Below are 27,653 nucleotides of genomic sequence, written 5' to 3'. Positions count from 1 at the left end.
GCCGTCTTCTACCCCGTGCCCGAGGTGCCGAGAATGAAAACAGCGATGTTGGGATGTGCGAGAGATGCAATCACTGGTTTTTCCTACTGTAAAAACCAAAGACAAGCAAGCTACTGAAATCTTCATATGTCAAATAGCTTAAGGTGGGAATACTATTTTGTGGCCACTGGCCTGAGTGAGGAACCCTAAGCTTGGTTGAATTAGTCTAATGCATCAGAAATCATGTTGCTTGTTTAAAGAGAAACGTTTCCAACAGTGTAACATTTAATGAACGTCACCTATAAAAGCTCCAAGGAAGGATTCTGTCTCTAGCCCCTGCTGTATTAACACAAGAACTAACTATTTGTAATCTGCAAATATTGTTTTATGGAGAAAGATCCCCCAGCACATACAGGGCTGGAGATAACAAGCTATTCTGAAGTAGTAGCATGGTAGTTAGACCATTTAGATGTCTGCACCTAGGACAGAAGTGAAGTTCCTGGATAGATCTCAGCTAAGGAAAGACCTAATGACCCTGCGTCGTGGTGACTTCCGACGCAAAGTACAGCTGCCTCCTTGAAATTACAGTATTCAGCAACAAGTCGTCACTGAGACTCTACAGGCCCTTTCTTGGCCAAGTCCATGTATTACTTAAATCCTTTAAGCAGATGTGAAAAGACTGGATTTGCCAAAGGGGAGTGTATATTTTCTTTTTCACTGTGAGCTACAATTGTTTTTTGGCTGACAATTCTGATTTCTCATTTGCTTTGCCAGCAACATGTAACACAGCAGAAACAAAGCACGAATGATGGCAGTTAGATACTCTCATTTCCCACCTACCCAAAAGAGAGGAAAGCTGTGCAAAACGAGAAGGAAAACCAAGGACAGACATCCACAATGATTATGTCACTCGGACATATTACTGGCAGTGTCCAAAACTGAGCCTTGCCTTGTTACGCTTCCTGGCCAAAAGCATCGAATGAATTTGCAATTTTGAACTGTCGCATATAAACCGTTTCAGGTGCAGTCACCTATCAAAGTGCATTATCAGCCCCACACCCTGTACAACGGGTATTTATTCTGAAACATCCCTAAACACCAACTGAGGACGGCCGAGCCCGCACGCGAGGGGCTGCCCGCCTCCGTGGGCTCCTCCTCCTTTCTTCTAATTAGGAGATGATAGGAAGAAATAAAACCCCATACAATTAAATTTCTGTTCAGACATAACATATCAACTGTCACAGCTCCCATTCTCATATTCACAGTAGCAAAACACACGTTTCAGTCAGCTACCCGAAAACTTCCTCTTAACGTGAATCTCTGGGTGGCATTTGCTACCTGGCAAGGTGGGAGCAGAAGGCGTCACGGCTAAGAAGTATCGCGCACGCATAACTTGCAAACACCGGGCCAGCCTGCGGAAGCAGCAGTTGCTTTGTTACACCAGTAAGACCATCAGCCTCTCGCTGGAAAAGCAGGATTAAAAGCTAGTGGTCACACGTATTTATTGATTTGTAAGAACTTTTGTAGAGGACATCATTGCACGTCATTGTTTTCATTCCCACCGGACCTGCACACTCCTCGTTCCTTCCTAGCTTCTACACGCACGAAACTCAAGTACACACAAATGTAACAGCTTCTCTGAATTCCTATGTGTGGATCAGAATAGATTTATTGAATTCTTACTCCACTATTACTTTCCCAGGTGTATTACTCAGATTACCCTCTATTCTCAGAAGTACCCTACAGTAATTATGCATTTCCGACAACACTGGCCACCACACCCACACAAGTTTCTGCACTTGTCATATAATAGCAGCTTCAATCTCTATTCTTGTCAGTGCTAGAAAGAAAAGGAGTCAGGAAACATGCCCTGGCCTGTATAAGCAGAATAGGGCATGTCAGAAACAAAAAAACCCCAAACAAATATCCCCATCCTGTAGCCTGTAAATGGAGACCCATAGGTGGGCACCAACACATGTTGAACGTTGACTCTATCAAAGACTTGAATATGGAAACTGTCTACAGCCACAGCTGTCCATCCAACTCTGCCAAGCCAAATACACAGCGTAAACTATAACTAGTGACAGATACGGATGTTTTTCTCAAACAAAAATCAGAATTAAACTTACTGTAGGTTCCTTCACTTAGAAACCATGGGAAGTTTCTCACGTTATGATGCAAGACCGCTGCTCCCAACTTTTACAGTGATAGATGTGGAGTTTTTATGAGCTTATCCAGAAAACCCACTACTTATATTGAAACCAGTGCTTTCCATTTAACTTGAGGCTCCCTGTTATGTCCAGTATATTGGTTTTCAAAGCAGAAAAAGAAGACTGATTTCATGTGAAAGTTTTTAAAGTTTCACAAACCCTTATGCAATATTCCAGCAGACTTCACATACAATGTAGAAACAAGAGCCGAACACAAGCTGTTTTCAGCAAGCTGTTTCTTAAAGCAAAAGCTATTCCTTGTCTATATTTTCAGATCAAGATTTTACACTCAATATTTTTATATCGTAAAGTTTAGGAAGAGCCTTAAAATCTGAAGTCATTACATTGACAATCCTTAAAACCCTGGAGTTTTGGGGGAGGGAGGGTTCTCCCTTCAAATAATGTCTCATTTGTACTATTTCCTAAACATAATTATATATAAGAAATACCAAGGCAAAATTGCAGATTCCAGTTTCCCCAGAAGGATATAAATACTATTATTGCTTTGTTTAAAATAAATCTTCATTAGTAGTTATCCCAATCAAAATGTATCTTTTTTTAAAGAAAATAATATGTTGCTCCAAGGGTTCATATGCTGCTCCTGAGTGTTTGGATAAAAATGTCTCTCAAAATTAAGTTTCAAGATTTTGACAGAACTTGGTGGATATCTTAGAAATGAAATAACAGATGTAACATAAGGGCAAATGAAGCTAATCCATATTCTGAAGCCAGGTTGTAACAGATCTAGCCACAGAAACAAAAATGTATTATCATGGGTACACTGTTTTCACGTGTATGTGAAGAATGGACTCTGGTACAATTGCATTGTTTTGGGTTTTTAATGAAAAGGACTGTTTGGGCACTAACCTAAGGCTAGAGAACTAGCCTAAGCCTCATCTCTTGCATCCCCTTCTCTGTGACCCTGGGTAAAACCTTCGCTTTCCTGTGCCTCGGCTCCTCCTCTGGAAATAATGGGACAAATATTCAAAATTCACTCACAACATGCCTAATATAAATAGAAATGGGGGCAGTAAGCACCACAGAGAAAGCTGCGATTCACGATGGCCAAGATTTCTAATCACACCAAAGAGCATCCAAAGGGCGTTCGTGTATCGTGAATGGTTTCAGGCAATCCCGCGTGACTGGCAAGGCTTGCCAAAGCTAATCTGGGCTGGGAGAGGCAGATGGAAGGGTTGTAGAAATTTTCCTAGTTTCTTTTGAAATTCAGCTTTTCATGGGGTTTGTTTCAGGTTTATTTATTCAAAACTGAAACTTTCCTATGAGGAAAAAAAAGTAATGGGTAATGTCTTTGAAAAATAATTCTGGAAATATTATTTTTGGATCAGCTTTTCAGGATCAGGCCTTAAATATATTTGAAAAGTTGAAGTGGATAATTTGTGCATAATTTGAAATCTTGAGACGTCCTAAATTACAATTTTTTCAGCAACAAGTTCAACTTTGGAAAACAAGTATCAACAGCGTATCCTGCCTCTGGAGAATCATTAAGTTAGGATATAGACGAAACCCTTTGCTGGTCTCAGTAGACACTTGGCTAGATTTTAGCACATACCACACTAACTGTACGTTATGGGCACTAAATCTCTGCTTGTGTATAACTAAAGACAGGAGCAGATGGGGAGAAACCATGGCTGTGCTCAGCAAACACATTACGAGGGAGGTAGCAGGTCCCACGAACGCTTCATTTCCACCTTCCCTGGCCGCTCGCAGGAGACCCTTTTCTATCCGGGGCTCCCAGACCGAAAGTTATGTCGCTAGTCCTGTGCTGTTGGGATTAAATGTAAAATATGATCAATATCTAGCGAACCTGGACTTCTTCCCAAAACATCCTCCAATTCTACATAAACCAGTATTTTTAAAAGAGCACAAATGCTTAAAAGGAAGGACTGACATTAAACCCCCTCAATGCAGTAAGCACTGCCTCTTGTACACGGTTGCATTTCCTCAAACATGGAACCTCATGGAACATAATGTGTATCCATGGAACAGGGAACATAAACATGGAACATAATGTGTATCATTAACTTGAATTTGCAGCAGTAATCCAGAATTTAATGAAATTTCTGTGTAGCTCTTTCTACGTGACATTTTATCACAAACAGAGCTTTTAACTCAGAAAAAAGTTTCGTACTAATACTGCTGCACTCTATTAAATGATTAATTATAAAAATAAAATAACCTACCAACCAAAAATTTTCAGCAACGCAAGTAAAATACAGATTCTCAATTATTGCGAGCGGGGTGGAAGCACACCAGCAAACGATCTGGTTTCATTTCTTCAAATACACGCAACTAAAGAAGTAGTACGGTCATCTCACGGCTGCGTCACGTGAAGGACCTCTTGCAATATAGTCACCCGCAGTTGTTCGTTTCTAAAAAAGATGCCCGGGAAGGGAGCTACCGCCGCCGCCCGTTCCCAGGCACAGCGTACCCTCTCCGTCTCGGCCGCCGTGCATACTTACGTCTCGAGGTCCGAGGGTCACAGCTTCACCTGTTCCCAACTGATTTATTCTGGTGGCTGGAGGGACACCAACACATATGTGCCCCCTCCTTCCTTGCACCTGGATCCTGGATAACATCTCCTACTGAAATTCTCCTGCATAATTGCTTAGAACAAGCACAACGGTACTGTTTAGCTCAGACATTAAATATATAAAAATAATCCTACATAAAAAGCAAAAGAATAAACTTTTCTGGATATGTATTACCTTCACAGACTAATTAATTAAAATAACCGTTATCACACAGTTACAGTGTGTAAGCAACGGCTGGAAATCAAAGATTTATGACAAGACACATAGACAGAAAGTTTATTTCTCTGGACTGTCTAATCCTTTGTAAAAGCTATGATCTGTTTCAGATATTCAAGAGTGAAGAGCTTAGTACTAGATATGCTATGAAAAGAAACAAAGACCTAGGCACCAGAAGAAACTGTCATTTAATTCTTACATCACAAACCTGACAGAGAAATTTAAAACATTCTTGTTTAATATGAAGTTTCACTGCACTGTTTTTAAGCAGTGCAGCAGGCAGTGGGGTTTCTGTCGAGAAATGATGCACAACTTAGAAACCAGAATTAAACTAGGTAAACATGAGCAGGTACCTGTGGTCATCAACCTAAGTTTTAAACTTGGGTTACTGTGATTTTGTTGCCGTTTCGGAAGACTACGAAGTCTTCTTCACAGCCAGGGTTCAGAAAACGAATTCATTAATTTCCCAGAAAGGGGAAGAATAATTCAATTTTTACTTCCACCTGTTCTCAAATCAACTTAACCTTTTTCCCTTAGTTACAAAAGGCTCAGACAAAGTTAACCTTGAATAAAACCCATAATTTAGCCCTGACAGACTCCACACAAACTTTAGTCTGAGCACAGTTTTTGCTCATGGTACCAAATTCAACACCAACAGAGTCTCGCTGAAGTTCATACAATCCGCTGCACCTAATACGGCCTCATCAGGAATGCAGTTTCATTCGTTGCACGTGCCCCAACGTGCAGGCATGGGAAGTTAGAAGACTCTCATCCATAATTTCCCATTTTTCCAAAACACAGCAAGAAGCTATGTGTTTGCAGAGTATTGCATAGAAGGTATATTTATGTAATAATTTTACATAAATAATAGGCATGGCAAAAAAAAAATTCTTTTTCTAGACTTTGGTGCAGGTGCAAATACAGAAGTGAAAGATACGGAGATCTCCACATACGTCTGCGGAATGACCCCGGTCCCTTAATGCATTTGCTGTTTCACCTATTTAGTCCGCACAGGGGGTAGAACCATAGGTATTCAAAAAGTGTTAATTCAGCTTAAATTAACAATGACATAAATGATCAAATAGAACCTAATTCTGTCTTTATAGCTAAGCTCACATCTTCCAGTTTTTCCATAAAAATTACTTTTTAAGTCAGTTCTCTGTTGCTCTCTATCGAACCCCAGACTGTTTCAGAGACAGATGATGGATGTCCAAGTTCTTGCATCACCGTACAGGGCAAAAAATTAGAGCACACCCGCAGGGACCACAAAGACGATCCCTTGTGGGAACGACAGACTGTCACCAGCCACGTCTCCAAAGGTGCCACATACAGCCACCCCACGGACAGAACAGCACGCACGTACTGCCTCATCTCCCACCCCTGCACGCGGAAGAGTTTTGGAAGCCTTTCTCTCCAGAAATGAAACAAATATCTGTTTCGTGACACTTTATCGTGCCTTATGGCAGGGAGATGTATATATTGGCCTTTCCCAATCCAGTCTAGCTCTATTTATCATGTTATTTTCCATGGAGGGTGATGGTGGGGGCGAGGGGGCAGCTTGTGGTTTTATTTAGACTGAAAGCTCTGCAACACAGAAACCTACGATCCAACCACGCCTGTCTCACTGATAACACTAGGCAAATGGTAAGCATAATAGCATAACAGCAGCCTGGATCTCTGGAAAAAAAGAGAGACAGTAAAACGAATCCTACCTCGGTGCAACAGTCATTATAAAGTGAGGAAGAAGGGCATCTACAAGCAACCTGGCAAATCACCTATAGTAAATCGTTCTTGTCTACATGACAACACGGGGTCATACACGATCAACAGAAACACAGGCTGCTTAGAGAAAATGCTTTAAGCATTCCTGAACTCAATATTTGGCCGAGTGCCTCCGCAGGCAGTTGAAGGAGCTAAGCTAGTGCCTACCACTGGACAGTCTGGCACGGCTGCGGGTAACGTCTTCCCCTCCAGCTAACCTTCAGCTCTGAGGAAACATACCACCGGTTAAGGCCAAAAGATACCCATTTGTTACTGCAGTAACATTAAAAGAGATTAAATTTCTCAACTTATACTGAGAGTAAGATACAAACTCCCCAAGCAAAGCAAGGGGAAGAAGCTTACCAGAAAAGTTGCCTTTACTACATTTCTCAGAACAATCTCAGGGTAGGATAACTTGAAAATATATGGCTATATTTAACCACTGGGATATGTTTCCAAAAATCCTACGCCAGGAATTTGCACAGGGAAGAAAAAAAAAAAACAAACGCCTGCGATGCTTTTGATCTTCCCGGCAGAGCTGCTCCCCTGCATTAGCAGCACATGCCCGGGCAGCAGAGTTTTGGGGAACGGGCAGCCAATCAACCAGGCTTCAGCCCCACCAACCCGGAGGGGTATGGAGCAACAGCCTGGCAAATTTATTGCGGCTAGCTACGGCAACGTTTAGACAACACCGGCTGTGTAAAAATGCTCAAAACGTTTAGAGGAGCAGGTTAAAGTCGATGCCTCCTCTTGAAGAGCAAAGATCAAATTCTTTTCCATGAGAAAAATACAAGTAACTAAGAATATATATATATATTTTTTTTTTTAACAGCAGTTATACAAAACGCATCAGCTCACCCACTTAGTGGCTATTACACACACATAGTTAGCTGCTCGGGCGATACAGATGGTTTCAGTTCATACTATTCCTGCCAACCAACTCATTGATGTGTACCCAGCTATACCCTCTAAGTATGGGCCATATCACACCAGCATTCACGTTTATCTCAATTCTTTGAGAAAAAGAACACGGAAATAGGTATAGCATGTGCCATACACACAAACAGTAATGAAGATTTCAACATCTCATGCTCTTTTCTCCAATTAAAAAAAAATTCATAAAGCAGGGGATGGGGCTGGCAAGGGTCACACTGAGGAGGGAAGCAGACACCCGGCTCTAACAACCGAATTAAAACGCCCCCAGTGCTGCTCACTTCAGCTGGCGAATTTTCATACAAACTGTTCTTTGACTTTGGGTGTCGTGTACATTACAGAACAGCTTGTTTTCAGAATACAGGAGATCAGTCAAATATTAAAATAATAGTCAAATTGTGTTCACTGGAGTAAGGTTTTGTTGCAAACAAGGTGAACATACTGAAAACACGGTCTTCATCTTGACTTTTATAAAGTCCCTGGTAAGGGATCTGACCCATGTCGCACTGCAAGATTCTTTACGTTTGCAAGACAAACAGTAGTAGAAAGACTGAACGGTATTATTTTACTAGTACAGCTTGGTATCTGCATCAGAAAGGGATGATTCTTGAAAAACTTCTGGTCAACACACGACAAAAATAAATACTTCCTTCTTTGTTATTTGATAACACAGATACTTACATACACAAAGCAATCACCCTCAAAAATAATAAAACCCAACCACAAAGCCACATGAGAACCACAGTTACTTCCTACTCTATTTATAGGAGGGAACTGTGGTGTTGGTTCAGCCTACATTCCTTTCTGTTGCTCCAAATTCTGGTCTTAGATGTCCCACAACTTCCCCGGGCTTAGCATGGAAAGATGAGAGTCTGCTTTAGCCACCTACAGATTCTCCCCCCTCTTCCCTTCAGCACGGACAGCTTTGCTACCGCTCCACTCCCTCGGGCTTCGGTAACAAGGGTAACGCACCATCACGTCTCAGACTTTCACAACTAACATCCGAGTTCTTTCTAAAAGTATCATCATCTCCCTTTTTTTTTTTTTTTTTTATGTTGAACCTTGGAAAAAATTAAACTTATTTTCTCACTAGTCTTTTCTCATATTTTTTTCTTAAATATATATAGAGATATGTCTTATCTCTTTCCACTGCCACATTCGGTATTTCTTACCTTTACATTCAAGGTGGGAAAAAACCTCTACCTCTCCTATAAGACCCCTTGCTGCTACTTCTTCTACCCCTTCTTCCAGTCCCATCTTCAGTTGTGTTTCACTGTTGCCTGTGTCTGCCAGCACATCCCTTCTGCAAGTATCTCCTCTCTTCTTTGTCTTCAAGTCCACATTTTAAAAATTAACTTTCTCTACTCGGCTCTCTCCTCAGTCGCTTCTATTCTAGCTGATATGGATCTCCTCTTTCCTTCACCGCACTCTCCACTCTAATGCTCTAATCTTTCAAACATCTTGTCCTTTGCCGCCTTCTTATATCACATAATCTTTACCATTATCTCATCTGTTATGATTTATCACTTACATGTAATAGGTAACACAACAACCTCCCTCTTCCTCCCTCCTTGCAGTGCTATGCAAAAACGTACATTAAAGTACAAGATAATAAAATGCTCAGCTCTCGCACTATGCTAAAGCATTGCTGTGAAACTTCCTTCAAGAACTGCGCATTTTATACAACATATTTCCTCACAGACAGAACGCAGCCCCACAGAGCAAGATTTCTACAGACTGCCATTACAGCCAGACTTGATATCTAACATATAACAACTCACTTAAGGACTCTATTTTTTGTTTGTTTACTTTATCATTTTACAAATATAAGTGATATGAACCCTTTTATGACAGGTAACATTCAGCACTTGCAAAGGTACCCACATCAAGAAGAATATCTCCACCACCTAGAAGGGAATGGACTAAACAGTACCTCCTATGCAGCCCAGACTCTGCAGGATGCCAAATGCTTTAATATCATCCCCAAAACAAGAGGCGAGAAGGAACAACGGAAGGACGGCACAATGGCACGACGGCAGGACCGACCGACGGCAGGACCGACCGACGGCAGGACGGCCTGATGGCCTGTTGGGCCAGAATGACCAACTGCAGGACTGACCGACGGTCAGAACGACAGGTTTATTGGCCTCCATCATTTTTCAGGAGCGTGTAGAAGAGGCAACCAGTCTTGTTTTTCTCTCCTTTGCCCTGTTCTTAAGAACCGTGCCAATATTTTCTTGTGCTTCATTGTAAAAACCTAAATGCAGTTGTGGTGACGGTCTCCAAATCTTCTTGGTCCCAGAACCTGTGCTCCATACGACTACATCCTCTGTTAACCACAGGATTTTCTGCATGCCAGCTGGAACTAATCATCGCAATTACAGGCTTTTCTTTGGAGGAATAGCTACAGTACAAAAACATAGAGGTTTGGGAAAAAACCCCTGAAACAGGTCTTATGCAGAGGACAAGATATAAAATAGTCTATAAGAGATTATATGAAAGCCAGCCAACTCTTATCTGGAGCAAAGGAAGACAGGGATACTCCCCACAGCAGAGAAAGCCAGACACGATGACGAGGGGGGATAGGTTCTCACCTAAGTGATTTTTCATGGACCCAGTGGGGGTCCTTGCCATGTCATTTCTGGCATTGGGACTAGGTTGATAAGCACTGATGGTCCCAAATGGTTCTGCAGTACTAAACTTAATTTGACAAGCCTTATTAGCACTGGCTTTGAGCCTGACAGACCCAAGCTGTCTCTAACGCTCGGTTTGGGCAAATGCGTATGATACTCCCCAACGCTGCAGCATGGGAACAACAATGCAGAGAGACCTGATCTGGCTCTGCGTTGAGCTCTCTAAGGTTTGGCGGGCTTTACTGGCTTATGACTGTGCCACGTGGAAGCAAATATACTTGCTTTCACACCCCCTTTAATAGGCTTGGAAGACACAGATTTGTTCCAGCTTTCTAAGCTGATAACATCTGGCTGGATGCGAGCTGGCTCTTCACAATTCAGCTCACATGCGTCTCTGCTCATGTCATCGTGAGTCTACAAATGAGATAACTGCCACAGGGGCAAAGACGATGGTAGAAGGCTTCCCTCTAAACTCTACTGTATTTCTATTTAATGAGCAAAGTTAAATCTTCATTTATGGTGCCTTCCCACCCCCCTCCCCACCCCAAATCTCCTCATCTGTGATGCCCACTGATGGGCATCATGTTACTGACGCTACAATATAGAGATGGACACCTGTAACTGAAAGATTAAGTTGAAAAAGTAAGACTAGACATCACCTGGTTGAGTGTTTGAACTGACTGGATAGCCTTGCCTCTGCCACCTCTCTGAACCAGAAGTACCAGACACAAACACCAGTTCCCACACTCTGGAGAACGGCTGTAAACTATATTAAGGGGAAAGTGCATTAAAATGCAAAGGATTAAGACTGATGTATCTTAAACAACAAAAACAAAAAAACCCCCACTGTTATTAACCTCATATGCTAATATGCATTTTTCCTAGAACGCAGGAGACCTGGACAAGGGTTGTCATCTTAAACACTCCAAGGAATTGTGTGAACACAACCTCTGTGAAGATACTTATGTTCTTGCCTTAGTATCTTTACCGTAAGGTGATAAAGAGCTCTGCAAGCGTGCACACTTAATAAAAGCAAGCCATAGGCATAATCCTCCTTTTTCTCATGTGAGGAAGACCGCTGGGGATGCCTAGCTAGGACCGATGCACTACGTCGCATGAGCTGGGGACACAGTCCCACTCACTCCATCCTCCTGAATGAGCAACGGGAGTAACATGAGAGCCTCAGAGGAGGCAGAGCAGAGCAAACGTTCCTTTCCAGCACTCCTCACAACTCCTGACCCAGCACATTCCCTCTGCATGCCTCTGGTTATAACCAGATCTGACTTCTATAAGGAACCTACAGCGTGCATCCGACTACCCAACAGAACAACGCCGATCCTGCATTGAGAAGAATAACTTAAAGTGACTTTTAGCTACCATGTCCTTGAATTTGTTATACGCTCCAGTCCTGAATGAAATTCAGTTCTTATGATCCACTTGTGGAACATTAAATTATAGTAATTGTCAAAATTTCCTCAATTATTTATACTCTAGACAGCTGCTGTGGCTACAGCAAGATTAGCAACCAACCTCTTCAAAGCAGTAAAAAGTAGCAATGATAAATCTTTTAGATGGCTTTCTTTTTACGGAGCGCTTGCTCCACGGGTTGAAGCGAGATTGCTAACTTCCAAGAAACAACAAAAAGCCAAAACAGAACAGCAAAATGCAGTGTGGTTGTGACTTAAGACAGCAAACCTTCATCAAATCTTTAATCTTTCCTTTAACTACGTGAGCGGTTGTGCCCAAGTTGCAGTCATGGAGGTAGGGGCAGTTGGGAACAGAGTCGTAAAAATGAAAAACATTAAAATACCTGCACACACACACCAGATATTCACGTATCCCACAGTGAGCATTTGCAATGCAAAGGGGAGATTTTAGAATTTATATTGTAAAATGAGTTTTTTCTCAAGATACAGAAGGAAATAACCTTCTTTAAAAGACCATAAATTTTAAACACTCCTAAGATGCATTTTAAAAATCAGTTTCTTATTATTTGCTTTCTCAGTACAGTTCAGCCTATACTTTTAGCTTCACCAATACTCATACAGACATACTCTTGAGGTACTATATGCTTTTAATTTTACTGCACTAACTTTTTGGTTCTCAGTTTTAAATATTATAGCAAGATACAAAACAACTTCTTTTACAAATTAAAAATTATCAGTCAAAACAAAGTTGCATACATAAAACATCTTGAAGTTTGCAATTTGAATTTTTTTTTTCATTTCATGTGTTTTACTAATTTAGTTTCTTTTCAAATCCAACTTGTAATCCAACTTTAAAATACCTAATTCTGCACTTGCAATACTACTGTCTACATAGAGGAACAACATTTTATTTTTATACATTCTTGTTTAACTCTGTGATCTTTCAGAAATATAAAATACCAACGTAAGAATAATATTGACTGTAAGTATGTGACAAATGATAAGGCCTAATTCAACTACTTATAGAGTACAATGGGGCAAGAACCATAATATTAATATTCTTCAGATTATGCCTTTGCTTTCACTACTGTGAAAAACTAAATAAAAATTGTTATTAAAAGTCTCAGGCACTGAAGTCACACACTCTCACTCGATACTCGCCCACGTACGCACAAACAACAGACCGCTTTAGTACTTACCATTTGAGACCTATTTTTTGGGCAGCCATTGATGTCTTCAATCTTTTCATTTGCTGCAAAGCAAAAAAGAGGAGATAAAGCAAAAAACTATACCAAGGATGTTTATTCCAATTATTTCCAGAGCACTTGCTGCTAGCTAAATGAAGGGGTCTCAGACCGTAGTTGTCCAGTCAAAGCGAATGTGTGAAACACTGAGACCCATCAAAAACAAAAAGCAGCTGGAGTTTTCTAGTGGGTCATGCCTCCAGAGACAGCTGGGGACAGAAAACAACCGGTCTGACAACATCTCCTACGGTGACGGGTAACTCCTTCAAACTACAAAAGAGATTTCAACTCTGGAAACTGAATCACTGCTGGGTGGAAAAGCGAACACTACGTATGGATAGAAGGTTGCTTGTCAGCTGATTTGCTTGTAGAGTAAATATATATTTTAAATCTAGACGGGAAATTTATGATTAATAACTCTAATTTTTTAAATTATTTTTTTCTTAAAGCACAAACCACAAGACTACTTTTCAAGCTTCTTGTCCATGGCTTACATGCAACGTAAGTTGCAGAAAAAGATACAGGTTCAATCTTTAAAGTCCCAAGTGAAATAATAAAGTTGTTCAGGTGGTTAAACGTTTGCCTTAGAGTCTTAGCTTACTCGGTTTCACATTTCAGTCTTGGACCCTGAAATGACTTGTGTGCTAGACTCAAGAAACAGTTATAATCAAAGTTCAGTTTCCCACAATTTTTTCACTGTAATAAAGGTAGGCCTTCACATCCCATTTGATGAATCAAACAGATTCGCCTCCCATCGATTCTTATATGAAAAGCTGTGTTTTCTACCAGTCCCATATTCTCAGGACATCAGTCAGAACTCCACCTCATTTCATGTCTGTCTTCAGTTCGGAGTACCAAATTTGGCACAATATTCCAGCAGGAGTCATAACAACGGCAAACAAAGTAACGTAACTTCACTCTTGCCCGGTATTCCCCTTTTTACCCAAAGTGTCGCAGTACACCTTTACGCCACAGTAACGCATTTAAGAATTGATGCTCATCTGAAAAAAGATTGCAGCTAAATCCACTGTACTGTTCCCCAGAGTGCTCCATCAGCTTCTACACACAAAGCGCATACGCTTCTTTCAGAAATGCAATCTCAGATTTGGTCATACAGAAACAAAAATTATTTCTTTAAATCCCATTTACAAATCCAGTGCATCCATCTTGTAATATTCACTATCTCTCAGTTTAGTATCATGCAATATCTTTATCAACTAAATTTATAATACTTTACAAAACTGAGAGCTATATTCCTATACATTTGCACCGTTCATAAGTATTACTTGAAAGGAGACTAATGACCTCCTGAATGAGCTTTCTCGTGTGTGGGACACGTGCACAGAGATACCTCTAATAACCCAGGGGTCATTTTGTTTATCTTCCTTAAAAAACAGTAGGTTTTTCCCTAGTCCTCTAGAACTTCCAAAATGTTACACGGTGTATTTAAATCCAACGTTAGCCAACCATAAAGCTTATTACCTGGCTCTTTTTAAGCTCCTGTACACAAACTACCTGGCCTCACCTACTTGAAACTGCCTAAACTGTTAGTAACTTGTTTCCAAGATTCTGCTGCAATATAGCATTTGACTTTTTCTGAGCTTTTTTTACTATGCAAATGTAAGACTAAAATATTTACTCAAGACTTCTACACTTTGTGGGTATTGCTACAGGCTTGGAGTACAAGCTTCGTTCTAGAGCTGTACACTAAAGGTTAACCCCATAAAACCTATAAACTAACAAATACACTGTTCCGTAACATGGGAAAATTAATGGTAAATGAAGATGTAAGCCACCTTAAATTTTTCTGTCAGGAGAAATTTACACCTGTCATGGGTTAGCCCCAGTCGGCAACTCAGCCCCACGCAGCCGCCCGCTCACTCCCCCCCGGTGGGATGGGGGAGAGAATCGGAAGGGTAAAAGTGAGAAAACTCGTGGGCTGAGATAAAGACAGTTTAATAGGGAAAGCAAAAGCCACGTGCGCAGGCAAAGCAAAGCAAGGACTTCATCCACTCCTTCCCATGGGCAGGCAGGTGTTCAGCCATCTCCAGGAAAGCAGGGCTCCATCATGCCTAATGGTTACTTGGGAAGACAAACGCCATCACTCCAAATGTCCCCCCCTTCCTTCTTCTTCCCCAGCTTTATATACTGAGCATGACACTATATGGTATGGAATAGCCCTTTGGGCAGTTTGGATCAACTGTCCTGGCTGTGCCCCCTCCCAGCTTCTTCTGCACCCGGCAGAGCAGGGGAAGCTGAAAAGTCCTTGACCAGTGCAGCAACAACTCAAACATCTCTGTATTATCAACACTGTCTTCAGCACAAATCCAAAACATAGCCCCATACCAGCCACTACAAAGAAAATTAACTCTGTCTCAGCTGAAACCAGGACAACATCCAACACATCAGCTATTTGGGATGTTACCTCTTTACCGCCTTCCATTTTTACACTGTGGTGATATTACCATTCTCCCCTAGAAATCCTTCCTTTTGTCTTCGTACCTTTCTATCAGCTTGCAAGATGTCATCAGCTGTCGTTGTGCTCTTCTGATCAACTTCAACTGATTTGTATCTTCTTTATTTCATTACTATCAGTCTCCTGCATCTTCTTGTGCCCTACTTTTTCTTCTTTTTTTTTATGTTTTTTAAAGAGTTGCTTTTACTTCCTCTCAAAAGCTATGTTAAACCAAGGCAACTCTCCCTCCCACTTGTCAACCTGCAGGTTTTTGTCCACCAGTTGCTGATCCTTCATCAGTTCCCAATTACTCATCACTTCCTTTTATGCTGCTGGCCTTCTCTACCACAGGTGATTTAGGATGTAGATGACCAGAAATAGTTGGTGGGAATCAGAAGAGTAAGAAGAACTGGAGTTCCTGGTCCATCAGGTGCTATCTCTGCTTACCCCTGGGCAATCACCTTTCCCTGGGCAGGTTTATGCCCTATCTTTTCACCTTCTAATCCACTCCCAACTCACCTCGGGCTCTTGGTTACTCCTTTCACTACATTAATGCAATTATCATCCCTTCCCTGCTGGTGCCAGTGCTATGAAAAAGCAGGTGGAATAGAGAGCAACCAGAAAAGCTGGTGGTGGGGCAAACTGGCAGCTGGGTTGAACTTTAACTCCTACCTCTCTATTGAACCCAGCAGGGTAAGACCTCAGAGATTCACCCTAGGCTGGGGAGATGCATCAGTGGCCCACAGGCATATTTGGCACTTTGCAGGAATCTGCCTAATTCACCAGGCAAGTGTTTTGATGCCCCCATTCCTCGGCCATAAGCTGGACCCTACATTAACCCTTCCACCTAGCTCCAAGGAACAATGCTTGAACAGGTATGAGGCAAGTTGCTCGTCTTGCGGAGACGATTGGAAAGAAAGAGATAGCAGCCAACAAGGTAGAAACGCGGTGTGCCCACGGGCAGCGATATGGCACAGTTCATAGCACAAGTCACTGAATGCTAGGGGATCCTGGAAACGTGTCCAATCTCACAGCTGCGAAAGCACAGCTTTTCTGGCTGAGATAATCGGGCAACTCACAGCTACTGTTTCTATTTGCCACGTAGGAATACGACATCAGTTAGCATAATCTGGAAGTCACAGGCAATCATAAAGGCTTTCAATTCTATCTCAGCCTTAAGCAAGATGTAAATTCACAACCACAAACATGAAACGCAGAGGATTTTTCCCAAACTGACTGCAAGTCCGAAGAGCTTCCTGCCGTCATCTTTGTTTTTTCCTTCACTGCGAATACAGTGAATTTGGTTCAAACGCTTTTAAGTGTTTGCAAGCTCTTCCCATTTATACACAGATTGAGGTGTACTAAGGCAGACAGAAGAAAACAGCTGTGCTCTATAGTGAAAGTAGCAACGAGTGGCATTGGCCTTTCATTAGCTGGATCCGAATCAAAGCTTGGAAAATGGTACCTGAAAGAATATTTGGGTTTATGTATTTTGACAGGAGGCATATTATGAAACCGCAAGCCAAAATTATCTGAAAACACAAGTGAAAAGGAAACTCTAGCATCACAGGTTGCAAAGAATTCTTTCGATCTGTCGGCCAGTCAGCTGTCAGCGTCCCGTTTATATAGGTACAGATACACACTCCCGGTGAAAATAATCTTCAGCAAATGACATTCCATCGAGTGCATGAAAAATTAAAATCAGAACAAAAGTGTTTCAATAAGCATTATACAGAACAAAATTGGCTACGTATGGACGGTTAAACCATCCACACAAAAAATAAGTCCACGCACTTCATAATAATGAATTAAGACTTCTGTTAAAACCTTAGCAGCTATTCCGCATTATTCAGTACTTTAGGTATAACCTTGGACGTTAGATGACTTTTTCCTGAATATATGAACGAATATTGCTCAGTATAACTCCTACACTTGCATAGGAATTGTCACCTGAAGCTTTTAATTGAGCAGCCACTCAAATATTAGTAAAATGAACCTTTGTGTAACGTCCCACCCAAAATATGATAGGAGTTATCACTAGGCAGTACTGCTAGGCTTGATCCCAAGATTCTGGTTTGAAATATAAACCCGTAACCTTCCCCTGCAAATGTAATGGTACAATTTTCATGACAGCAGACAAAAGCTATACCGAGATAAGTCACAGTACGAATTTGAACTGGGACAGTTATCTGGAGTAATTGCAAATTACTTTTAAAATTAGAGCAAAGATCTATACTGTTTACGTCAGTGCAATTAATTTCAATCAGAACACAAGTTACCCAGAATATTCTAGCTGTACCTGCAAGAAAGGCTGTCTTGGCACATCCAAAGCATCTACAATGTGCCCATCACCTCCTATAATGGTGCCCAGCGCAACCCTGATGTGCCCATTTTACTTCTTACTGAACTTACTTTTATTTAGCTGAATAAGTATTTAATATTAACGCAATGTCTGCCTCCCTATTTATAAAGCCACAGCTTTTGTATCTGATCTGACTTTGGTTGTATCCGATCAATTAAAATATTCCACAAAATATCGTAGGCATCAGTAGGAAAAGTCCTATCGGACTAGGTTATAGTTTTATTTTAGCATCAATCCTAAGTCTTGAACATTGAAGGTTCTCACAGGGAACCAACTGACAATTTGATATATTACCAATTTCAAAGCGTGCACAGACCCAGGATATCTGCATTTTGAATATAGCTACTATGTTTATATGGCATTACTAAGGCATATATTACTTACTTTTATAGACTCATAAATTTTGAACTGAAATAAACCCGAATGCTATGAATGCATTTTAATTAACTTGCAAATGGAAAAAACTGTCATCATGTAATGCTTCTATATTATCATTAGCACTTTTGAAGTCTGAAGATTATATCCTCTGAAGTCAAACGCAGTGATGTTTGGTTTCATGTCTTTTTAGATTTGCTCCTTGTTTGGGTGCTAAGGTAAAAGAACTACCTAGTTATTACTAATTTTAAAGTTTTCTTTTCCTAAATATGCAGCTATTTCACTTAAGAAAGGTAAGCAGAAAGGATTGCACTCACTGTCTCTGTATAATCGTTAACCCTTATGGAGTGTTCATTAAAAAAAAAAAATTTAAAAAATCACATTCATTCTTTTTCCAGCTTTGGATATTAAGTAGTATTTCAAGATTCAACATCTGCGATATAAATCTCAGATGGTGAACACGAGAAAAACTGTATCACTAATAACTAAGCCTGAATCGATTTCGATGACTTTGGGTAATCTCCAGATACTCCAGGCACATGACAAAAAGGAGGAAGGATCTTCATGGCTGCACGCACACATAGCACACCGTAACGTAAAAAAGAAAAACCTCTCCTACACTGCAGATAGAAGCTTTCTTAGTACGCAGTCTTGTTTGTTAAGAAAAAAGCTTGTATTTTGCAGGCTACAGTTCAAAGCCTCTTCTAGGTGTGAAAGTTATCACCAGCTTCGTGACAATGAGATGCAGCGTGCCTAAGGCCATACACAGCAGATACAAACGACTTTCTCTTCACTGTTAATTTGGAGGATTAAACTGAGAATGTTGAAATATGAACTTTCTTTCACATGGAAAACATTCTCTGAGAATGCAATCCTTCACCTTGTACTTTAACTTTTGAAAGCTTGCAGACCTAATCTTAAATATTAGCCAAAAGGCAGCTCTAAGAATGGCTGAAAAAACCACAAAGGTGAATCAAAGCAACATACAGTAAGCAATATTATTTCTGTGTATTTTAGAGGGAGTAATTTGAATTTCATAAGAGTTTTCATAAGTCAATGCTCAGCCAGCTACATTTAAATATTTGGTTACAATCGGGTTCACGTTTGGATGGTGGTATTCTTACACGTCTTCTCACGCATAAGTTTTCTACAACAGTGTTAACGCAGGGTAGCTAGCTATATATGAAAGGAATCAACACCCAACTGTTCCCAGGTTTCCAAAAATTCTCCCTATTAAAGGAAACAGATATAGGATGAAGTGTTGCTCATAGCAAATACCTGTCAACACACAATCGATTCATGGCCTGGTTTTATACATCTGTAGCTGCATGGCAGGTCTGTAGAACGCTACTGAGATATAATGTTGCTCTACAATAGAGAGACAAAGCCTTTTTGATGTATTCCAGCGCAGCTCTAGTGGAGTCATTGGAACGATGCCTCGCAATTTCATCCGAGAACAAGGCTTGCAGATTTGTACCTTAAATCAAGGAACTAGCTCATTTACAGCATCTCAAACACATATAAATATGCATGCACCGATGTCTTGTTACTTCACTGCTGTCTTCTTAATTTGCATCTCAAATCTGTCAGTTTGCTTCTAACAATAGTTGTCCTAATTCCCATTAGCAGGCTTTCCGATTCCATTAATCTCCATTGGCCCATGCATGTGTTTTGTGGCATCCCAAGTACCAGATGGATGAGCCTCTGAAGGAACTAATGAAGGATCCAGGCCCAAGGGAAGAGGGAGAATATGTAGCTTTACATGAGGCCAATGGAGAAAATTGTTTAGAACCTTCATTATCTATGAATATTAGTGCAAACTGAGGGAACTAAAGGCTTTGTAGTACTGAGCCTATATTTGAGACTTGTCCTAATGATAAATGATTTTCCTCATTTGAAAACTCATTATGAAAGATTTCTTTCTTCTGCCACATAAAAATTATACCCCTTCTCCTCTCCTAGCTGCATATATGGATTTTCCAAATCCAACTGAATGCAGGAGGTTCAACTCAGCAGGCCAAGTATCACTGTGAATTATGTTCAGACCAATCCCCAAAAGGTTATCAGAAATAGAGACAGTGAAGGCTAACAGTATACTAGTAGAAAAAAATCCCTGTGGATTTTTTTTAACATTCAGCTCTGTGGAGTAATATTGCTTTGTCAGGAGATCTTATCGGCAACGTCAAATATTTTTCCACTCTGCTTTAAGGCAAGGCTTTATCGAATTAATTAGCAAAGTCTCTGAAGGAAAATTATCTACATAATTCCGTGCGGTTTGATGGATTTCCTCCCCTGTGTTTACGTAGAAAATGAAGACAGTGAATTTCTGAGTGAGTTGGTGGATACCTGGTACAAAAAGAGAAAGTCACTCACCTACAACCTGGATTATTTCAGCTAATAAGACTCCATCAGTCACATCTTGCTGTAGATCCTTTATCAACCTCTTGTGACCAGATTTTGCTAGGTAGTGATTAGCCCAATCCGTATAAATCTGTTAGGAGAAAGAGAAACAAAAAGAAATCGTCAGTTATAATATCAACCTTAAAAATGGGAGTTCTTTGTTTCTCTCAGTATTTGAGAGGCTGATCGCTGGTTTTTTGCTCTTTGAAACGAGTCAACAACATTAAAATTCAAGGCATTGTGCAGATCAAATATTCCGTTTACTAGAGTATGGCTTTTCCTATTCAGAAATCTGACATCAAAACTCGTAGAAGACAATAGGAAACTCCTGAACATGTTACAGCTTGAACGGATCATCAGACGGTCAACCAAATGTTCGACAGCAGTAACAAGTGTGTAGAAGAGATTTCAATTTCCACCCAAGTATTTTTTTTGCATTTTCCCTTTGACATTCCTTCTCTATATCTGTTATTGAGAAATTTGACAGATTCTTTTCCAAGAACCACTTCTGGTAGATATTAGCCATAGAGCAATTTCATTTTGAGGAAACTCCTTTGTTATTTCCTTACCCTCCTTTCCTTACCCAACAAGCCTTTAAAGGTCTTAAAAATCTACCAATTCTAATAAATTCCATCTCACAGATTAAATAGGCCTATTAAACTGATTTTAATCTCTCACGCAAACTTCTGACTGTTGGGATTTTTAAATTTTAAAAATTATTTTAGATTATTTTAAAATTTATTATCTGAAAACTAAGCAAACCAAGCAGTGAAAATCTCTCTTTAATTTGCATTAAGCACTGCTCACCACATGCTAGCACAACTTATCCAAGATCACCAGAAAACTTATAAAATCTTTTCATGCTAGGTTATCAAAAAGAAGGAAAAATACTTGATTAGGAATTTCTGTTTATGAATTAAATAACGTTTCTTGTTCTTCATATAGGACAAAATTTAAGGGAAGATTTTTTTAATACGATCTATTTATATTCCAGTGAAATAAAGTAAAACCAACTTCATATCAGGATTTTACCTTTTAAATACCCAGACAAATATTAAGATTCACCCCTACTCTCAAGAGCGTCCAGCATATTAGAGACATCCATCCCCATTCAGTCTATCGGTAAGCAGGAGTACATTCAATGTACTTTCTAGAGCACGACCCATGCCAATCCTCCACAGTCCTACAAACAACTACGTACTGGTTTGGTGGTTGGGGTTTTTTTTGTTTGTTTGTTTCTTTTTTTTTTTTTTTTTTTTTTTAAATTAAAGCACTATGCTGGTGACGAATGCCTCACACAAGCGGGTGAATCACTGACCTGGAGGGAAATGCCTGCACAACGGTATTCAGTCCCCAGAAGCCCAGGGAAAGCTCTCCCTGTGCATTGCCCAGGAACTACTGTTTTCCTTCACACCTACTGATAGTTAGAAAGAAAAGAGGACAAGGAGAGGGGCCCTAGCCCTCAGGGCTGTGATCACTGGGCTATGAAGATTCCTATCCCCAGCCTTAAGGAAGCAGATGTAAATGATGGCCACTAAAATCGGATTCTGTCTGCTGGGAAAACGTTGTTGAAACAAAACTTGGGTTTAGAGCCATTCCCCCTCCACCACCCTGCTCCTGAGCTATGCAACCCCCATATCATCGCATATCAACGCAGATCCTTTAAATTACTGACTAATACCACCGAGCGTAGCCACGGCTACTCATTTCAGAAGCGTCTTCAGCATCGCATTGAAAATGCAAGGCTTACGTCCTTCTCTTTCACGGGAGTCAAAAGCCAGCTCCCCAGTCTAAGAGTCAAGTATTTGCCACACGGGATGGAGGAACCTGGAAATAATACAAGGGCTGTAATTTCACGCTCCTCTTGTGCTTGCTGATTCAACATTAGTATGATAAAATGAAGAACAGATATTTTGACTAGAGTTATTTTGCTTATAAAGTCTTCACTTGTATCTTTTTTTAAACCCATAAAACACTACTGGTAGCAGCAATGAACAAACCACTCAATATCTGAAACATATGTCCCTATTTTCCAGCATTTATCTTCTACTTCCATCTTCAGATCAGCGGGACGTGCATTTCCTACACCAACAGCGTCATGGACTTGAACAGAAAAACACGCTGGAACACCTCCATGAAAAAAACAAGAGATGAAAAACATCTCAATGAAAAACATCTCAATGAAATAAACGCCGAGTACACGAGTGATTTCCCTAGCTGACCGAAAAAAAGAAAAGGGAAAAAAAAACCCCCAACAATCTTTGCACAAACCAGACATTGTGTTCCTTAGCTCCTTTTACAAGAAAACATTTTCCATAACAGGAAGATATTTTTAAAGATCCGACGACTTCAAGGAACTAGGATTGAGTTCACCTATTTTTCTGCCACACGGTTCTAGCTTGCTTATTTACAAGTAAAGACATATCAGGAAACAGGTTGGAAACGACTTACTTCCCAAGCGCAAGGGTCCACACGCACCCCTACGCCGTTAGTGCCGTTTAGCCGACAAGCAACTTACCAAACACAATGACTAAGTTTCTTTTGAATGGGAAGGCTGTGATGAATGTCCTAGTTTATCACAGAAGAACTTGCAGCAAATAAAAGATTATACTTTGATGCCTAGCTCCAAGCCTAGCTCCTTTCCATGACGCAGATCGTCATGCAATCAAATGCTTGGATCAGCCCTAGAGTTAAGGCAACACAGAAGAGAGGACAGGCAGAGCAGACCCCTCCTGGCAAAGCCTGAAATTACAGCACCGGCAAGACCTTGAGAGCTAGTTAGGATTGATTTTTAAGTCAAATAACAGTATGGGAATGCACGGCTGGCATTGCAAAACTGCGATTTCATAGCTGTTTCCTACTGCACTAATGCGGGCGGCATCCAGGAACACTAGACTTTATATTCATAACCTGTAAATAAACAACTGCATCAAAGAAATTCCTAACTCCCATAACAAATCCTTCTGGTAACAGGAGACAACTTGAACCCCCCCCAAATACCTGCTGCCTGCTTCACTGTCTCCGATAACACATAAAGAAACTCCCTCTGTTGGCAAATTGTTCTCGCAACTCCTGCTTTGTGCGCTGAAGTCAACAGCTGTGTTTGGTATCTGAATTGCAAGCAGAGCTTTTATGCTCATTATAAAATATTCCATTAAATGCATCAATAATGCATACCAGTATGGAGAAAAATATCTGTTTCTGGGTTATTTCAGGGTGTGAAACATTATTTCATTCAAATAGTTGATTAGGAAAGCCTTTTGCAGGAAAATACAGATATACTTACAATAAATCTGTGCTTCTCTTTTAAAAACTTCAATACCACGTTATTTTGCAATATGCATAATGTGCATTTTTTTTTTTTTTAACTGACTGGGCCGTCTATTTACAAGCTCTGAAGCATTGTTACAGCTGCAGTATTACCCAAGCATGTCGTAGTAGCTCTTTATGGTCACTGCTCATTTTTATGGCATATATTAAGCTAATTATGGAAACTTGCCAAGATGTTTTCAAAACCTGTTTGTTGCAAGTCTTTGTAATGTACTACACAAATAACGATTCCTAATGTTTCTTTTCCTTTTCCATACAAACAAGTGAAAAAATATAAGTGTACAATGGTTGCTATTTCTAGACACATGAAAAACGTTTCAAAGCACACAGTGTTTTCAAATGTTCAAAAACAGGCAAATAATTGGGAAAACAATACTAAAAGAACTAGGAAAACACTTCTGAAAAACTTTCCATTCATATAAGCCTATGAATATTCCATTCATATATGCACATGAATTTTGAGCGTTCCTCAGGTATTTTCAGCAAGGTTACAAACTCACATGTTTGAATATCCACATGAAAATAAGCTGAATAGTCACCTAATTAAAAAACACAAAATCTTGCCATATGAAATATTTGACCCACTACAACCAAACAGATACTGCCTTATTACATACACCGGTATGGGCTTTTAAAACTTTTCAGTCTCAGACAGTATGAAAATCACGGGAGGCAGCTTCATTATTTTAGTTAACAAAATCAAGCGAACAACATGATTTGGGCGTTATCACCATAAGCAGGTCTTTGTGCCTGAGACCAGTCAGTTTAATGTTTAACTTGGGTCTAAGTTCTGGCTTTTGTTAAAGGTGGACTCAGCTGTTTGGTAGCTTTTTTTCTCTGTAGTCTATGATCTTAGGAATCCAATTATCTGGGAACAAATTAAAAACAAATGTGAAAGATTTTTTTCCTTCCCTCTTTCCCCCCCTCCCCTCAATCCATCAGGTTTGAATTAAGAGTGTTAGAGGTAAAGACCGATTGCACCAGGTTTGAATTAAGGGCACTACAGGTAAATATTGATTTTGGAAATATTCAGTACACTGTGAGTCACGGCTAAAACGCTATTGCTCAAAGCAGCAAGGTTTTGAGCAAAAACCGCCAAATTCTAAAGCTTTTGAAAGTTGTCTGTAAAGAAAAAGGCCTGAAGATCAGTAAGTCTTCAATCAGCAAGAACACGGCATTTTGAAATTCGGTGGGGTTCCTCCCCCCTCCCCTTTCCTTAGCATTATACCTGCTTATTTAAAGCCCGCTTCAGATGAGAGAGAGAAATCTTGCTTTCCAGCTAGGAGACTTCTGCACTTTCTTGTCACTTTGAGCCTCGAGTAACATTTCTGACCCTACTAAAGAGACCACATCTGTCACGCGCGGAGCGCAGCTCAGACCGCCTTGCACCATAGCTGAAATCAGCTGAATCAGCAGAAAAGGTGCCTTTCGCAGAATGGGTCGTTTCTTCAAGACCACACAGCTACCACGAAGCACTCGGGGAAGGCTGGGGAACGTACTGACCAGTAAAAAGCAAAAACCCCAAAGCTTCTGTCCACTTAAAAGTAATGCATACAGTCTTTTTAACCTTGGAAAAAATCAACCAAAAACCTTGCCTAGCTAGCCGTAACAGTCTGAAGCTGGCATCTCAAACCACACTATTCCTTTCTACAGACACCATTTTGGAGGCAATAGGCTCCAAAATGCTGATGGGCAGGTTCTTCTTGATCTGCTGGCAGATAGGGCCAAACACAGCATCTGTAGGACTCTATTCCTCTGTTCCCAGAGTCAGTCAAACCCAGGAAACAGCGGGAATAAAGTCATGAGAGCAATGAATCCAGGGAGACCCTTTAGAGATCATAATGGAGACCCAGTATATCCATGGAGCTGCAATTAGATTAAGGTGCCAGGTATTATCATGTACTCCAAGGTCTCCCTTAAATGGAATTCAGTCCCAAATGGGAATGCAAGAACTACCCAATGTTTTTTGCCTCCCCATTGGTATTCTGAAATACACTCATTATGAAAAGGAAAGGGTTCACACAGAACTACTTGAAAAGAATTTCCCTGTTCTATGCAAGTAAGTAGAAAATATGCCTGAACCTCTTCCTTGTTACTAATTTCCACCAAAAAAAAAAAAAAAGAAATCTACTTACAATAAATGCTCAAGTACATTTTCAAACCTTTCTTTCCCTCCCTCACCATGTCAGTTCCTAACTAATCAGACTCTGATTGTTTTCTTCCAATAATTATCATGAATCAGGCTCTCGTGAATTTGGTAACAGCTGAAGAGTATCTTTTTGACATCACGTAGCATAATTAGAGCAGAGCAAGGCTTCGTTCATGACTGAATAGCAGGGTTAGTCACACCGATGCACTCCACCAGAAGACCCATTACAATGCAATGCCTGTGTTGCTAACCCAACCACACTGCCTACTGAAGTTCACAGGGGAAAAAAAAAAAAACCCAAACCCCGAAACCTAAAAATAGACGCAACATACTGAGAGGATCCTAACGGGAACGCCTGCAGTTGTTACAATGCTATGGGGGGAGAAAAGCCCAGCAGATACTCATTGCTGCCCAACGTTAACACATGCAGAGTCATCAAATCACAATTTTTGACTGGTAACATTAATTGCAGCCTCATGCTGATCCACGCTACGCTCCAACACAATGCGCTTATTAATAGATCTGCAAAGCCCAGCGGTAAATAGCTAAAGCCAAAGGTTTAGCCGAAAGACTCATCCCTCAGAAGCACCTCTGGCTCCAAGGGAGCACACTAAGGGGAACGGCTATTTTGAAAGTGCATAGAGATTACGGCCCTGACAATAATATGGTGACGGTAACCCTAACCCTGAGGGTTTTACTGAGTTACTGGCACAAGGACAGCTAAGAAGTACATGGTAAAAAAAACCAACCAAACAAAAAACCAAACCAAAACAAAAAAACCAACCAAGTTTAACAGCATTTGTCACAGACCTTTTTGCAGAGATTTCTTGCAATTTGTGGCCTTACTTGCCCCCACACGCTTCTTAAATCCTGTATCTCTACATCTGTACCATGGCATAAATCCTACTAAAAGGACAGTACTGGCTCTTCTAGAAAGAGTAAAGCTTTGCACTGCTACCCAAAAGACTGTTTGGGGTTTTTTCCCCAATGTAAGTTCTTGCAAGAGAAACAAAGATGCTGAAAAAGCAGCACACGGAATAGATACTGTGTGCCCACATTTCTCAGTGTTAAATAAAAGGCATTAGTGGGCTTTGAAGAAAGAGTTCTGCCTGCTCCTTTTCTTTAAGGATACAGCTAAAGGTATATAGAGAGTAGAACGCGAAGCAAAAATACACTGTTCTTGGGGGGGTAGGCAGGGAATGGTTAAGCCAGCGCGGACACGTCGGCCTTAGGTTGCGTCTGTCTCCTCGCTGCTCAGAGATACTGGAAGCACCCTGAAAGCGAGGATGGGAGCCTGGGGACTTGCTCGCTCCATCCGGCCAGCACCTTGGCACCGGTACTAGGAAAAAGGGAGGAAACCGCCAGAAACTCCACGTCTGAGGTGACGATGGGCCGGGTTGCAGGTGGACTCCTTCTGATCGCCAGGTGAGATGGTAAAATGACCTTCCTGAAAGGAATCCATACATTTGCAATCCCCTAAAAATAGTTGTCACAATAATTAGCTACTAAATGCCGGTAAAATACCATCAATTATCTCAAGTGCTGGAACTTTCCAGTTATCATCAACTATTGGAATGCAGCTGTAACCAACTGAGGTTTTGGTTCCCACTTCTCTGGGGAGACAGAG

At 40.7% G+C, this 27,653-nt stretch overlaps 1 protein-coding gene across 2 annotated transcripts in view; it reads right to left on the bottom strand.

The window, feature by feature from the left end:
- The window catches only part of NAV2 (neuron navigator 2), a 241,872-nt gene that overhangs the window by 151,175 nt on the left and 63,044 nt on the right, over positions 1-27,653 (bottom strand). For both annotated transcript variants that reach the window (XM_075502011.1, XM_075502010.1), the window contains exons 2-3: positions 20,521-20,638; positions 12,911-12,963 (exon numbers count right to left, since the gene is read on the bottom strand). In XM_075502011.1, the coding sequence (XP_075358126.1) occupies positions 12,911-12,963; positions 20,521-20,638 (171 nt within the window). The remainder of the gene's footprint in view (positions 1-12,910; positions 12,964-20,520; positions 20,639-27,653) is intronic.

This window comes from Mycteria americana, chromosome 5, assembly GCF_035582795.1.
Source record: "Mycteria americana isolate JAX WOST 10 ecotype Jacksonville Zoo and Gardens chromosome 5, USCA_MyAme_1.0, whole genome shotgun sequence".
In the NCBI taxonomy this organism is placed as follows: domain Eukaryota; kingdom Metazoa; phylum Chordata; class Aves; order Ciconiiformes; family Ciconiidae; genus Mycteria; species Mycteria americana.
This window is presented reverse-complemented; position numbering and strand designations above follow the sequence as displayed.